Source organism: Podarcis filfolensis (assembly GCF_964270895.1).
Source record: "Podarcis filfolensis genome assembly, chromosome: 9".
In the NCBI taxonomy this organism is placed as follows: Eukaryota; Metazoa; Chordata; class Lepidosauria; order Squamata; family Lacertidae; genus Podarcis; species Podarcis filfolensis.
Genome location: NC_139610.1, coordinates 33466382 through 33478863, shown reverse-complemented (window position 1 = coordinate 33478863; position 12482 = coordinate 33466382). Strand labels below are relative to the sequence as shown.

The 12482-nt window shown below is 39.9% G+C and overlaps 1 protein-coding gene across 10 annotated transcripts in view; it reads left to right on the top strand.

The window, feature by feature from the left end:
- Positions 1-12482, top strand: part of PALLD (palladin, cytoskeletal associated protein) — a 216108-nt gene that overhangs the window by 103809 nt on the left and 99817 nt on the right. For all 10 annotated transcript variants that reach the window (XM_083631008.1, XM_083631002.1, XM_083631009.1 and 7 more), the window contains one exon: positions 1566-1899. In XM_083631008.1, the coding sequence (XP_083487134.1) occupies positions 1566-1899 (334 nt within the window). The remainder of the gene's footprint in view (positions 1-1565; positions 1900-12482) is intronic.

Genomic DNA, 12482 nt, shown 5'->3' with positions numbered 1-12482 from the left:
CAGCTGCAGCAGTGTAGTGAGACAGTCCCTTCCCCCTTCTGGGTGCATCTCATGTTTAGTCTCTGATGATCTTCCCACATCCTGTAGCACTGACTTGATTACTCTGCGTCTGGGTAGGAAGAGTATGTAATGTTGACATGGTGAAGAGGCTTCTACATAATCTTCAAAGGCATTTAGGAAATAGGAAAAGGGGCCATATGGATCTCTCTCAGCCTCCAGAAATGCAGCTGCTAATTTTGAAGGTCAAGTACCATCAAATGTGTGCAACTGAAACAGTGTTGCCTCTCCTCCCCCAGAGGATTGTGAGCAGCTATTTGATCTCTGTTTCAATCAGCTCACTAATTGTGTGAACCAGACTCTCCTGGTGTTATGCACTTGCAAGCACAAAGAAAGGGGATTTAAAATCTAAGGATAAAGGGCAGAGTCAGAGTTTATCTCATGTCTTTTTAAATGATATGTGAAACACCCAGAAGAAAACCTTAAGGCGCTTTTAGGAAATATTACAGCAACTGGCCCTAAAACTCTTCCATTCAGTCAGATGATGAACTTGACTGATAGCCCATTAAAAGCACGTATTGTGAAACCATTGACTGCATCCAGTTAATTGCAAAATAATTATTCGTATTTTATTAAAATCACAGTAATTTTATCAATAAATATTTTCAATAATTTAATATTTGGGGTACCATTCAACTAAATTCTAATCAGAGCAGACCATTGAAATTAATGGCCCTAATGTAGCCATGTGCATTAATTTAAATGGGTCTACTCTTATGAGTAAATCTTAGTTGAAGAACAAACACCCTTTGTCTTACACTTGGGAGGAAAGTTTTTTTTTTTTTAATAAATTTTTTTATTGGTTTTTCCACACATAATACAAAACAATACAACACAATACATAGACATACAAACATATAAACACGTATACTTTCTTAACCTTTCTTTTCTTGAACCTTCTTTCAGCGACTTCCCCATACCTCCCCTTTCTGCATCCCTGTTATCAATCTTTTCAGCATCCCCTAATTTCCACTTGGGAGGAAAGTTTTAAGTAGCTCTGGCAGATTTTAACACCAAGCTTCTGAGGCTAGGTGGCAGCAGAGGCAAAATGGAAAAAGTTGAGTTTCTACAACAGGCGAAAATGCAGCCCTCCTGTCAGTGTAAAATGCAAAACAGAAATGCATACAAAAGCCTCGGAAAAAGTTGGCGGTTCTCATACACAGTGATGTGGAATATCTGTGGTGAGTGCTAACACAACTGATCCATCAAACTGGCTCACTCAGCCAGTGCTGAGCATTCATAAATCAATTACTGTTCTTAACTGGCAACTAGCTCGACCTACATCATGGACAAACAGCAGTGAATAAATATTCATTAAGATGATTACATCAGCTCAAATGTGCATGAGAACTTGAGAAAGGCATATGCCTTTTGGCATAGCTGCTATAACTGAGATGCTGACATCACCTTCAATGAACTAATACTGTATTTGTGAGAGTAATTGAAACTATCTGTTGTAGTTACAATCTTCCATCTATATTGTTACCTTTTTCCTCCTCCTATTTTAGCCAGTTCTGAAATCTCCAGCCGTGACTTGCCAATGAGAGAACAGAACGACGATGACTTCCACCACTTCCCACCCCCACCTACAAACCTTGAGATCAGTTCTATTGAGCTTCCTCCAAAACACTTGGAGAGCCACCAGATGAACAATGCCAGATCCAGTGTAGCAGCTTTTCAATTACAGCTCAACTCTGCAGAGAAGAAAACCAATGGTGTCCATCCTAGCCGTAAAGTAAATGGGGTAGTTAACGGTGACACCCAAATCAATATATCTTCTCATCCTGCTGGCCTGCTTTCACCTACAAAAACACCACCTCCAGTCCTTGCTAAGCCAAAGCTGTGAGTAATTCTGTGTTTATATTTATTTTTCGTTATAGGAACCAACTAAATAGCATATATAGAATCCTAGAACCACTGAGCAACAGACATGGATGGATGCATGTGAAAAAACCAATGCGTGCTAATGCAGGATAGCGTCTAGTGTGATGGGACTAGGATTAGGGGAAACTTTGGTTCAGTTCTTCATTCAGCTGAGAAGCTTGTTTGATAAATTTGAGCTATTCAGTATCGCTTAACTCACAAAGTTCTGCATGGGGAAAACCATTTACACTTTCATGAGCTCCTTGGACGAACGCTACAGTAGAAATGGATCAAGCAAGTGTTATTGTACTACATGTGCTTGAAGTGGAAACCTGCTACCAGACGAAGACAGCTCCAGGTTTGAGGGGACTCTGGGCAAAACCGTTGCACCCCCTGTTAAATTGGTGGCCCCTGTCAAGGATTTCAGGCAGTGAAGATGGCAGCAGCCCATTGTCCAGTAGTGCTCAGTGTCATCCATTGCAGGGCATTATGGGACCCAAACCCAAGCTCTTGGGGGTTGGAAGGGTTCCAGAGCAGGTATAAGGGCTACTGGGCCCTCCCTAGAACCTTTGAGCACAGTGGCTGGTCTAGAATGCCGAGTGTTGATGCAGGCAGGCCCTGCTGCCATTTGAGTCTTGTACTTGCTTTCGTACATGTGTGAGATAATGGCCCCCATGCAATGTCCAGTTTCCTCCACATCATGGTCTATCCTGCCATACCCATGTGCATTTGGGTATACATCCTTTACTAAGAAAGCCTGAGTAGTCATTTACTTAAAGTTCTGCTGTTTCTACAGCTCCTATTTCTTTTGCAGTTAATGTGCTAGGCTGGCTTTATTTTTGTGATTTTGATCAGCTATAAATAAATGAAAGGGTTCTGGGAAATTTTACCTGAAATAGTAATGATAAAAGCTGGTGTGGTGTTGCAACTTGGGGAAAACTACTGAAAGACGTATGAAATTTATATTTGTTCCCGCTTAGTGTGGAAAGAGAGAAAGCACCCAAGCTAACATTTAACTGGATATAAATGGGATATTCTTAAACATTGGTCATGCTAACAGCTTAAGGTACAGTCTTCACTTAAAGGTCAAAAGTATTATTTTTGTCCATTTTTTAAAAAAAAATCCTAATTTAATTTCTTCTTGTCTCTGAAAATCAGACACAATAATTTTTGTGGTTATTTGTGAGGTTAAGACATAGTTCTTGCGGAATGACATCACCATCTCTCTTTAAGAGCTGGATTTTGAGCACCAGACTCAGGTACACACTGGAAGGCACTACTGTGCTCAGACTTAGTTACAAATTATTCTGCATTTCTTCTCTTATACTGAGGTTCAGAAGAGGACATGTTCCAGTTCAAACATGCCAGTGAGATACTTAAGTAATAGGATTACCAACACAAAATCCAGAAAACGAAAAAAAAACTTGAAAAAAGAGGTGATGTTTAGGTTCAGTGTAGTAGAGGTGAACAGTTGCAGGAATGGTAGAGTCCATGAGGAGGAGTCTTTGGCAAACAGGATTGTTGGCAAGCCATATTTAGGGGATGCCAGATGGGGAAACCTGAAAAATGTAACTGCTGACCCATGAGCTAAGAGTTTTATACTTTGCTGTGAAAGCACCGTGAAAAGAATGAAATAGGATACAGTTCAGGATACATCTTAATATTTGCTGCAAGACTTTTGAGGAACAAATCTGGTTATGCACCTTAAGCAAATTCTACAGACAACTAGATTTGCCTCTCATTTCAAAACTTGAAACCTTTTTGCATTGTACTTGCAAGTAAATGTGATTTTGGTCTAAAATGTGTTTTTACGCCAAGGTGTTAGCATTGTGATGTGGCTAAGCTATATGACGTCTAGTATCTGTCACCAGTTATCTTTTTGCTGATAAGCTTGTAGTACATGGTCCTATTCAATCTGTAATTCACATTTAGGTGAGCATATGAGAGCGTGATTAAATGAAAAAGATTGTATGTGCCATGGTTGAGCACTGGTATTTAGATTATGTTGTTTGTCTGTTCTCCTCCATTGACACATGCAAGTTTCCATTAGAGGTTTTGATCATTTAAGTACATGGCAAATGGTAGTGGTGGGAATTGTTCAAATGATTTTGTTGAGGTTCAAGTTGTAAACCCCTTTCTAATTAGTAAAAGGGCATGTCATTTAATTATGATTTATATATGAGCAGTATTCTATGACATGCATTTTGCATTCTAAAAATCAGGTAAATAGTAAAGTCAAATGTAATGTACTCTCCCAAATGAGACCACCTATTCCAGATTTAGCAGAACACAGCTTTTCTGTATAGGCAGTAACCATTTTGCAAGCATCCAACTGGTGTGCAACCACTGATGCATGGGTCCTTTTGGACCCAGAAGAGGGCAGAACGGGGGGTGAGCAGGGAGGTTATGTGCACTCTGCTGACGCACATGGGGACCAGGAATGGAACCCCCAAACAAAATGGTCTCAGCCTGTAATATCCTGCCTGTGGATTAGAGTGTGCTAAAGCATTTGAAGAAAAGGGTTAGCCTGTCATGGTAAAAAAGAGGGCTTCACACATAATATGTAACAGAAGATGTAGCATGTGGAAATAGAATGATCAACATCTCTCTTTTTTATATTCAGAAACCTTTGCATGCAATTTTTTCTTGGCACTGCTGTAAAACCAAAGCTTTCATATGCAGAGTTTGTGCCTGCAACCAAGAACTGCTTTACAAGAGAGAGGCTTCTAGATTATGCTGTTAGATACAATAGTTCCTACATTGTTTGACCTTCTGGTGCTTCCTGTGTTGATAACTCAGCTGGCACCTTTTAATCTCTACTTGCCTTCACAGATCCATAGAACATAAAAGAGCTGCCAGATGGGTTGCAAATGTTCTCTTTTTTAAAAAAAAATCATTTCACTTTAAAATAAATATTTTATAGATTTTTATTTTATTTAAAATACATCTAGATCAACTGAAGGGCAAAAGTCTTCTCAAGGTGGCTCATAGAATAAAATGCAAGCCTTCTTCCAACATTCAAGCTGCTTTTTCTTATAGAAACAGGCCTGCAGTATTGAGGGTGTGTGAATCCAGTTGGAGAATAAACATAATCAACTTACCATGAGCGTTAATGTTTTTTCAGCTACCTTCTTTGGGAGTTGACAAGAAGGGAGAGAGGCATTTTATAAGAGCATTAATTATCTCTGGTGGGATTTTTTTTTTTTTTTTGTATTGTCAGTTGGCTCCAGTATAACCAAACTCCCAGCCCAAGGTGTGCACAGTTGACATGTCGACACCATTGTGACTACCCAAAGCTTCCTGGAGAAGAGCTGACAGCTACTTTTAAAAAGTGTAACTCCCTCTTTATCCTATTTGTGTTGGAATGCTGTTCAAATTAATCATGGACAGTTTTCAAAAACTGTGTCTGCTTAGCAGTCTACAACTACCTTTCTGCTTGGAAAGGAACAAAGCTGTCAAAACTAGTTGAGGTCTAGATCTTCAGAAATGCTGAGCACACCAGTCTGAAATTAATGAATTAGAATCACTAGATTCTTAATCCCTTTATGTTTAGTCTGTTCCTATGCTTGAAGGTATTACAAATAAACCATTTGGTTTTATTGTTTTTCTTAACCAATGCAGTTGATTCCATGCACCTCATTCTTTGTTTGAGTATGTATTAGGTCACGGCTGAACCGAAAATACTAAAAGTTAATGCTTCCTTTATCATTTTCTTGGCAAAATGGAGAGGTATGCTCTTAAAGGGGGAATTAGAGCATTAATATTAATTCTTATTCTGTCTCTGTCTAATCTGTCCATGTGTTATCTGATCATTCACATTAAATTGCAATGGACTTGTGGGAGAATGGCATTCTACAAACTAGGATGACCTATTTTGTGACATGGAGAGATTAAATAGCCATTAGCCCAAGGAGAGTTGACTCTCTCTTAATCTGCAGACAGTGACTTCATACCTTGCTGATTAAGTGCTGATGTGCACATCCAGAAGCATTAGGAGGTGTCCTGAGGAAAGTTTCCCCCAAGGTTGTCCCACAGTCATCATAAAGGAGGACACATGGGGTGACTCCCTGTGTCAGCCACATCAGCCCAGCATGGGGTTACGGCAAGGTGAAACAAGCCATGGAAGAAATCTGGTCTAGTTAAATTTATGTTGCGCTAGGTTTAAATAAGGGCATGACTGCACATTTCCTCTCTTGTAGGGGAGAATTGGTGGGTATGAGGGAGGTTATGTAATATTTCCCCTGTCGCCTGATTGTTCTCTGTAGCCTTTCCTTTCCCACCCATTTCTCTCCACTCGCCAGCCCCAAACTTGGGCATATTTCCAGCTTCTGGATCTAGCTTGGAAGACAAGTTTTGGGGAGATCCAGCAGTAGCAACTGGCAGACTCACTCACTCACCTGCCCCGGTTTAATTTGTAATTGGACTTGGCAAATGTTGTGTTTCACATAGTAAAAGAAAGAAAGGAAATAGCCCTTATTATTGTATTGAACTCAGTTGCAAGACAAATCTGATCACACCTATATGACTTCATGGGGGAATGCAAGCAGTCTATTCCTTACTTGCCCGTGAGCTCCCCAACTAATTCTGTCCCTCTGTCTCCACATATCTTGCTGGTATCCCTGGGGAAAGTATATTTCCCAGTGTTAGAGGTGCCATAGGCAGAAAGGATCGACATTCCTTCCACCACTGAAACAGCAGCCAGATAAGCAGGTGAGAGGGAATTTGATTTGGAGATGGAGGGGAAAGAGCAGAATTCAAAGCAGTTGCACATTGTCCCTCATATTTATTCCAATATGGTTTACAAAGCAAATTAAAAGATCCGAGCTGGAGAAGTTTAATTTCAGAGCTCTTACAGATGATCAAGCAACCCCAGAATAGCTTTCCCATCTATTACTTCCTGCCAAATGAGGAAAATTAAATCTGTACATCAAATACACATACATATGTAGTACAATTAGTATTCTTTAGTTTCCGTGATCTACCATAAATTAAAGGCAAGGAGAAGTGGTCAATGTGATCCAAGGACTACAGATAAGGTGCTGTTAACTGTTTGCAGCCTGCATGGGACCAATATTTTAAAAATGCATTGGTTTAATCTGTGTTTGGCATGAGAAAGAGAGAGAGAAAATATGGAATTGAGATATTCTGGTGTCATGTAGTTCTGAATTTTGGATTTGACAGCAACAAAAAATGCTGCCGTTGTACTGACCTTTTTAATAGGTGGAGAGAACTAACTGAATTTCCTGCTTATATAGAATCTAATCTGCAATCTGACAGGAAAAATAAAACATCCCCATACCATGGCCATAAATAAAAGCCAAATTTGCTATATTTTCAATACAGTGGTGCCTCAGATTAAGTACTTAATTCGTTCCGGAGGTCCGTTCTTAACCTGAAGCACCACTTTAGCTAATGGGGCCTCCTGCTGCTGCCACACTGCTGGAGCACGATTTCTGTTCTTATCCTGAAGCAAAGTTCTTAACCTGAAGCACTATTTCTGGGTTAGTGGAGTGTGTAACCTGAAGCGTATGTAACCTGAAGCGTATGTAACCCGAGGTACCACTGTACATGATTTTGCAGTTGTGCTGCTGCACAGGGATGGGAGAATCTGTCAGTTTCTGTTCCTCCCAGTTTCCCATTTTCCCAATCTTAAATTTCTCCACATTTCTACAGCTGTGTGTGTGTGTACACACACACACAAAAATGCATTGGTATTTTAGTGCAAATTTCTCCTAAGAAACATGTTTTTGAATGCAGTTTTAACTAACGTACATATATTTTCAAGCAATTTCCCTACCTTGAACTTTTGTATGCTATTTTCACTAACGTGTTCATTTAATAAATGCATTCTTTCAAACCCTGTATTGTTGGATAACTGCATCACAAAATTCAGAGACGTGCAAATGTTGCAGAATGGCTGTGTTTCAGTTTTCATATTGTTTTGGAAAGGTGCAGATTAAGTCATTGTACCTTTTAAGTGTGACCTGAATTGAATCTCTCCCCCATTCCTAATAGGAGAAGGTAAGTTTGAAATCAGTCATGTTGGCCTATAAGGAGATCAGTGCCATTAAAGGTATCTGTCTTTCTATGGCCTGATGCTTTTCCCTGTATTGGTTAATGTATTTTCACTTGTGTGCCTTTGTATTTAAGAATGAAACTGCAAGAAATTCAGCAGATACGAAGTCTTCTTGTACTATATCACTCGGCTGTGCATGAAACCTGCTAAGTGTCACTTTTGCACAGAGGCATTGCATCTCTTTGTGGATTTTTGGTCTAGTACATTTAATAGATAAGCAACATTGTACAAAATCAAAAAAAGTTACCAATTGGACACATGCTTAAAAGAAAATATGAAAGGAGCCAAGCTGCCTTTAGTGCCAAGAGGCTAAATTGACCTATTTGGTGTTGCCAACTGTAGTCTTAATCTCGTTCTAAAATGTGCTGATTGTTAGTTGGGCAGGGAAATGTGTGGGGTTTTTTTAATGAAATGAACAGGAAATTGGGAGATTCTGGCTAATTCCTGCTATGCAGAGCAAAGCGTTTCACTTTTGAGATGACAACATTTTTCTAAGTTCTACAAAGAAAATCAGTTAATGTATATTGGTAAGGAATGTCAAACCTGCCAAATCATGCAATGGGCAGAAACAGTGACAAGGTAACATGAGATTTGTGACCCTTGCAATTTAACTATAAAACATATCCACCAAACAAGGAACACAGCTGATGGGACTTGTAGTCCAAAACATCTGGCAGGCACCAGGTTATCAAATGCTGGTGTAGAGGATTAATGAGCTAAGACTTAAGTACTTTTTAATGTTGTGTCTTCCTTACTCTAGGAAGGCTATTAGGAAAGAGCAGCTTTGGACTCTTAATATTCAACCTTTGTTTTCCTGATTAGCATCTTTAAGGGTTAGATCAAAGAAGATATACTTTTGGAGGATCACATGTTTTCCCTTTTGTTTTTTGTACTGAGCTGTTCTTTTCTGGTCCCAGTCTCTGTCTGCTCCCTGTCTATGCACTTTTTCTTCATTTGCTTATTACAAGCACAAAAACTACTGATGCCAACCTCTTTGATATTTTCCCTACCACTCCTTAGACATACACCTTCCTCCTTTACTTTAGAATCTCACTTTTCACTGCAAGACTTGTCCAACTGGTTCTACTTTGTTGTTCGTTCATGAATTTTCAGCCAGCTTCATGTCAGCAGCAAGCTTCATATTGTCCATTTACGTCCAGCTTATCTGATCTGGAAAACACAATTCAGGGAGTCTTGCTCTTCTCAAAAGTTGAGATTTAGTTGCAATCTCCTTTTCTTTCTCTTGTAACTTGTATCCATTTCCCCATAGACAAATCATGTCTTGCCTGGAAACCTATCTGGTTTTTGGTGTACCTATCTATTGTGGTGTGGAGATTTCACAGCCATACCACTGCTCTTGAAAATCAATCAGCAAGGTAAAAATTGCTCCATCTGAAACCAAGGAAGGAAGCTGGAAGAACTTGATGATTATAAAAGACTAATATTTTATAAAGTAAGATCACTGATAGTGGCACAATTAAAATAGTTAAAACAGTGTGACCCAGAGAAGGGGAAAATTGAGTTAAAGATTGAGTTAAAGGGGGGGATCCTGCCTTTATTTAAAGACAGGATCTCCATGACCTTGTGATGATGTAGTTGTAGGTCATCTTTTCCAATACATTGATGGTTGCTGCTCCTGTGCTATATAATATTTCATGAACCTTACGTGTTGTATCCCTACAATCCAGATGGGCTTCATCTACCTATATCTGGACTGTTCACCTCTATTTGCACAAATGAACTTAGTGTTTAGCTTTTTCTTTTTAAGGTATCTGATACATAGAGAAGCAGGGAGGGGAAAGGAGGGGTGCTCTGAAAAGGTACTAGTTCGAGGTGAGTGCAAGAATGTTATTAGTATTTCTAAAAATGCATGTACAAATATACTTCCAATCAGTCTAACCTACCTCATAGGCTTGTGGGGATTAAATGAGGAGGGGAGAACCATGTATAAAACCTTGAATAGGGATGTGGGTGGTGCAGTGGTCTAAACCACTGTGCCTCTTGGGCTTGCTGATCAGAAGGTCGATGGTTCAAATCCCCGCAATGGAGTGAGCTCCCGTTGGTCTGTCCCAGCTCCTGCCAACCTAGCAGTTTGAAAACACGACAGTGCAAGTAGATAAATAGGTACCGCTGTGGTGGGAAGGTAGACAGTGTTTCTGTACGCTCTGGTTTCCGTCATGGTGTTCCGATGCGCCAGAAGCGGTTTAGTCATGCTGACCCGGAAAGCTGTCTGTGGACAAACATTGGCTCCCTTGGCCTGAAAGCAAGATGAGTGCCATAGTCGCCTTTGACTGGACTTAACCAACCAGGAGTTTTACTACCTTGAGCTCCTTGGAGAAAAGGTGGGATGTAATGCAACAAATAAGTAAATGATCAGACACTTTTTTAAATTATGCCTCTACATTGAGCTTCCCCAAACATAATAACCATGTTATGTTGCTTAAAAGAGCAAACACTAAATGTAAATGACACAGGGACTTTACTGTCTAAAAAACTGAACCCCCGCCCTCTCCATAGTTCTGCTTGAGTTCAACTGAGACTATGGGTTGTGTCTAGCAGTATCACTCAGCTGACAGTAAGGAATGGGGAGGGGAGCATTGTTCAGTGATTTCTCCCTGCGTGTGTGCACCCAAATCTGGTAAGGAGGGTTACCCAACACTTTGTTGCAGACACAGGGCATGAGGCTGCAGGAAAGAGGAAGAATTGTTGAAAATTGCTTCTCTCTCTGCTCTGCTCACAGAATCTCGGCTAAGCACTGGATACATCCCAATATTTACCCTTCAGTAATCCTGTGTTATAACAAATCTAGATTTATTAAAGGGGCTCTGGTCAAACGTGCATACTTGAAAAGTGAATAAAGGAATTGGCTATTCAGAATTGGCTTGCATTTTCAGCTAGGAGATGTTCCTTTCTCATCTATATTTATGTGCATTGCTAAAATTTCTGTGTGTGTATGAGATGTATGAATATTTCAATAGTTTACTTTTCCTTTAACTGGGTGTGCCTCCTTATGCTAGTCTTTAGGAAACGTCTACTCGCTATAGAGATTTGACCAAAAAACAACAACAGAACACACACAAAAACATAGACCTCTTTAGAAGATCTTTAAGGCCTCAAGTAGGGCAATAGAGCAAAACAGGAAGAAAAATTACAGCTGCAATTCTGCTCCTCCTCCCTCACTCCCCAGACAAAACTAGCTTACCTCATGGACACTAACCGCTGGGATAAATTTTCTCATTGGCATGGAAGAGAAGTAAAGTGGAAACACATTCAGAAACTTTCATGCTAGCGTTTTTAATGCTGATTTTTTCAAATTATAATATGATATCTTCTTTTAAAAGGGTATTGCTCTTTAACTGTCATAAGCTCTTCCACTTGGGAGTGAGTTAGTAGTTTCTAAAATGTATCTGAAGATGCTTTCATCTCCCAGTTGCTTTTTCTTCCTCTTCTTTTTGTTCCACACCCACTGAAAGAGACTTTTCAAAATGAGATCATACGGCACACTTACATCACTCTAACTAGGGCCATACACTATTCCTTATTGTCTTAGTACTGCCATTTCCAAGAGACGAAAGAATTGATACTGTTAAGCTGAAATAAAGGTTTGACGCTGAAGTCTGTGAGACAGAGTGCTTCTGTCAGACTAGGCAATACTGGATCAGATGGTCTAATGCAGTCTTGAGACTGCTTCATAAAGAATCCTGAACAGTAATTACAGTGGTACCTCAGGTGAAGAACTTAATTCGTTCTGGAGGTCCGTTCTTAACCTGAAACTGCTGTTAACCTGAGGTACCACTTTAGCTAATGGGGCCTCGCGCCGCCATTGTTTTCCCTGTTTAGGGAAAACAATTTCTCGCAAAAGCAATTTCTGTTCTCATCCTGAAGCAAAGTTCTTAACCTGAGGTGCTATTTCTGGGTTAGCGGAGTCTGTAACCTGAAGCATCTGTAACCTGAAGCGTCTGTAACCCGAGGTACCACTGTATTAGAAAATGACCTTTATGATCTCTTACTACAATTACTTTTACTGTGTTGCGTTGAATTATAATTCAATTATTTAGCAAGTGCGCTGCACAGCAAAATGTTGCACAGTTTCCATTCAGGCAGATCTGTCACTCCTCTGTAACTGAGGGATTGCTTCTCTTTGTGTAGTTAGATTGTGCAGAGAGACCCCTGTTTTAGATTCATTCCTTGTGATGCATCAGAGCCACCGGAACATGACACCTTGGCTCTCTCCAAGTTTGCCCTCTTCCCTTCTGTCTACATGGCCCTGCTGCAGATTCCAGCCCTTCAGATAGCAAGGTGGAGGTTTCTTTCAGTCTCCTGCATTTTAGGAGGTTAGATATCTGTCTATCTATAGAGATATAAAATCTAGTTTGTCAGGTTTGGGATGTTGATAGATTGGTGCTGGGCATAATGGTATTTTTGATCTCTGTGTTACTGTTCCTCTGTGTCATAATTCTTTAATTTATCATTATTGTTGCTTGAT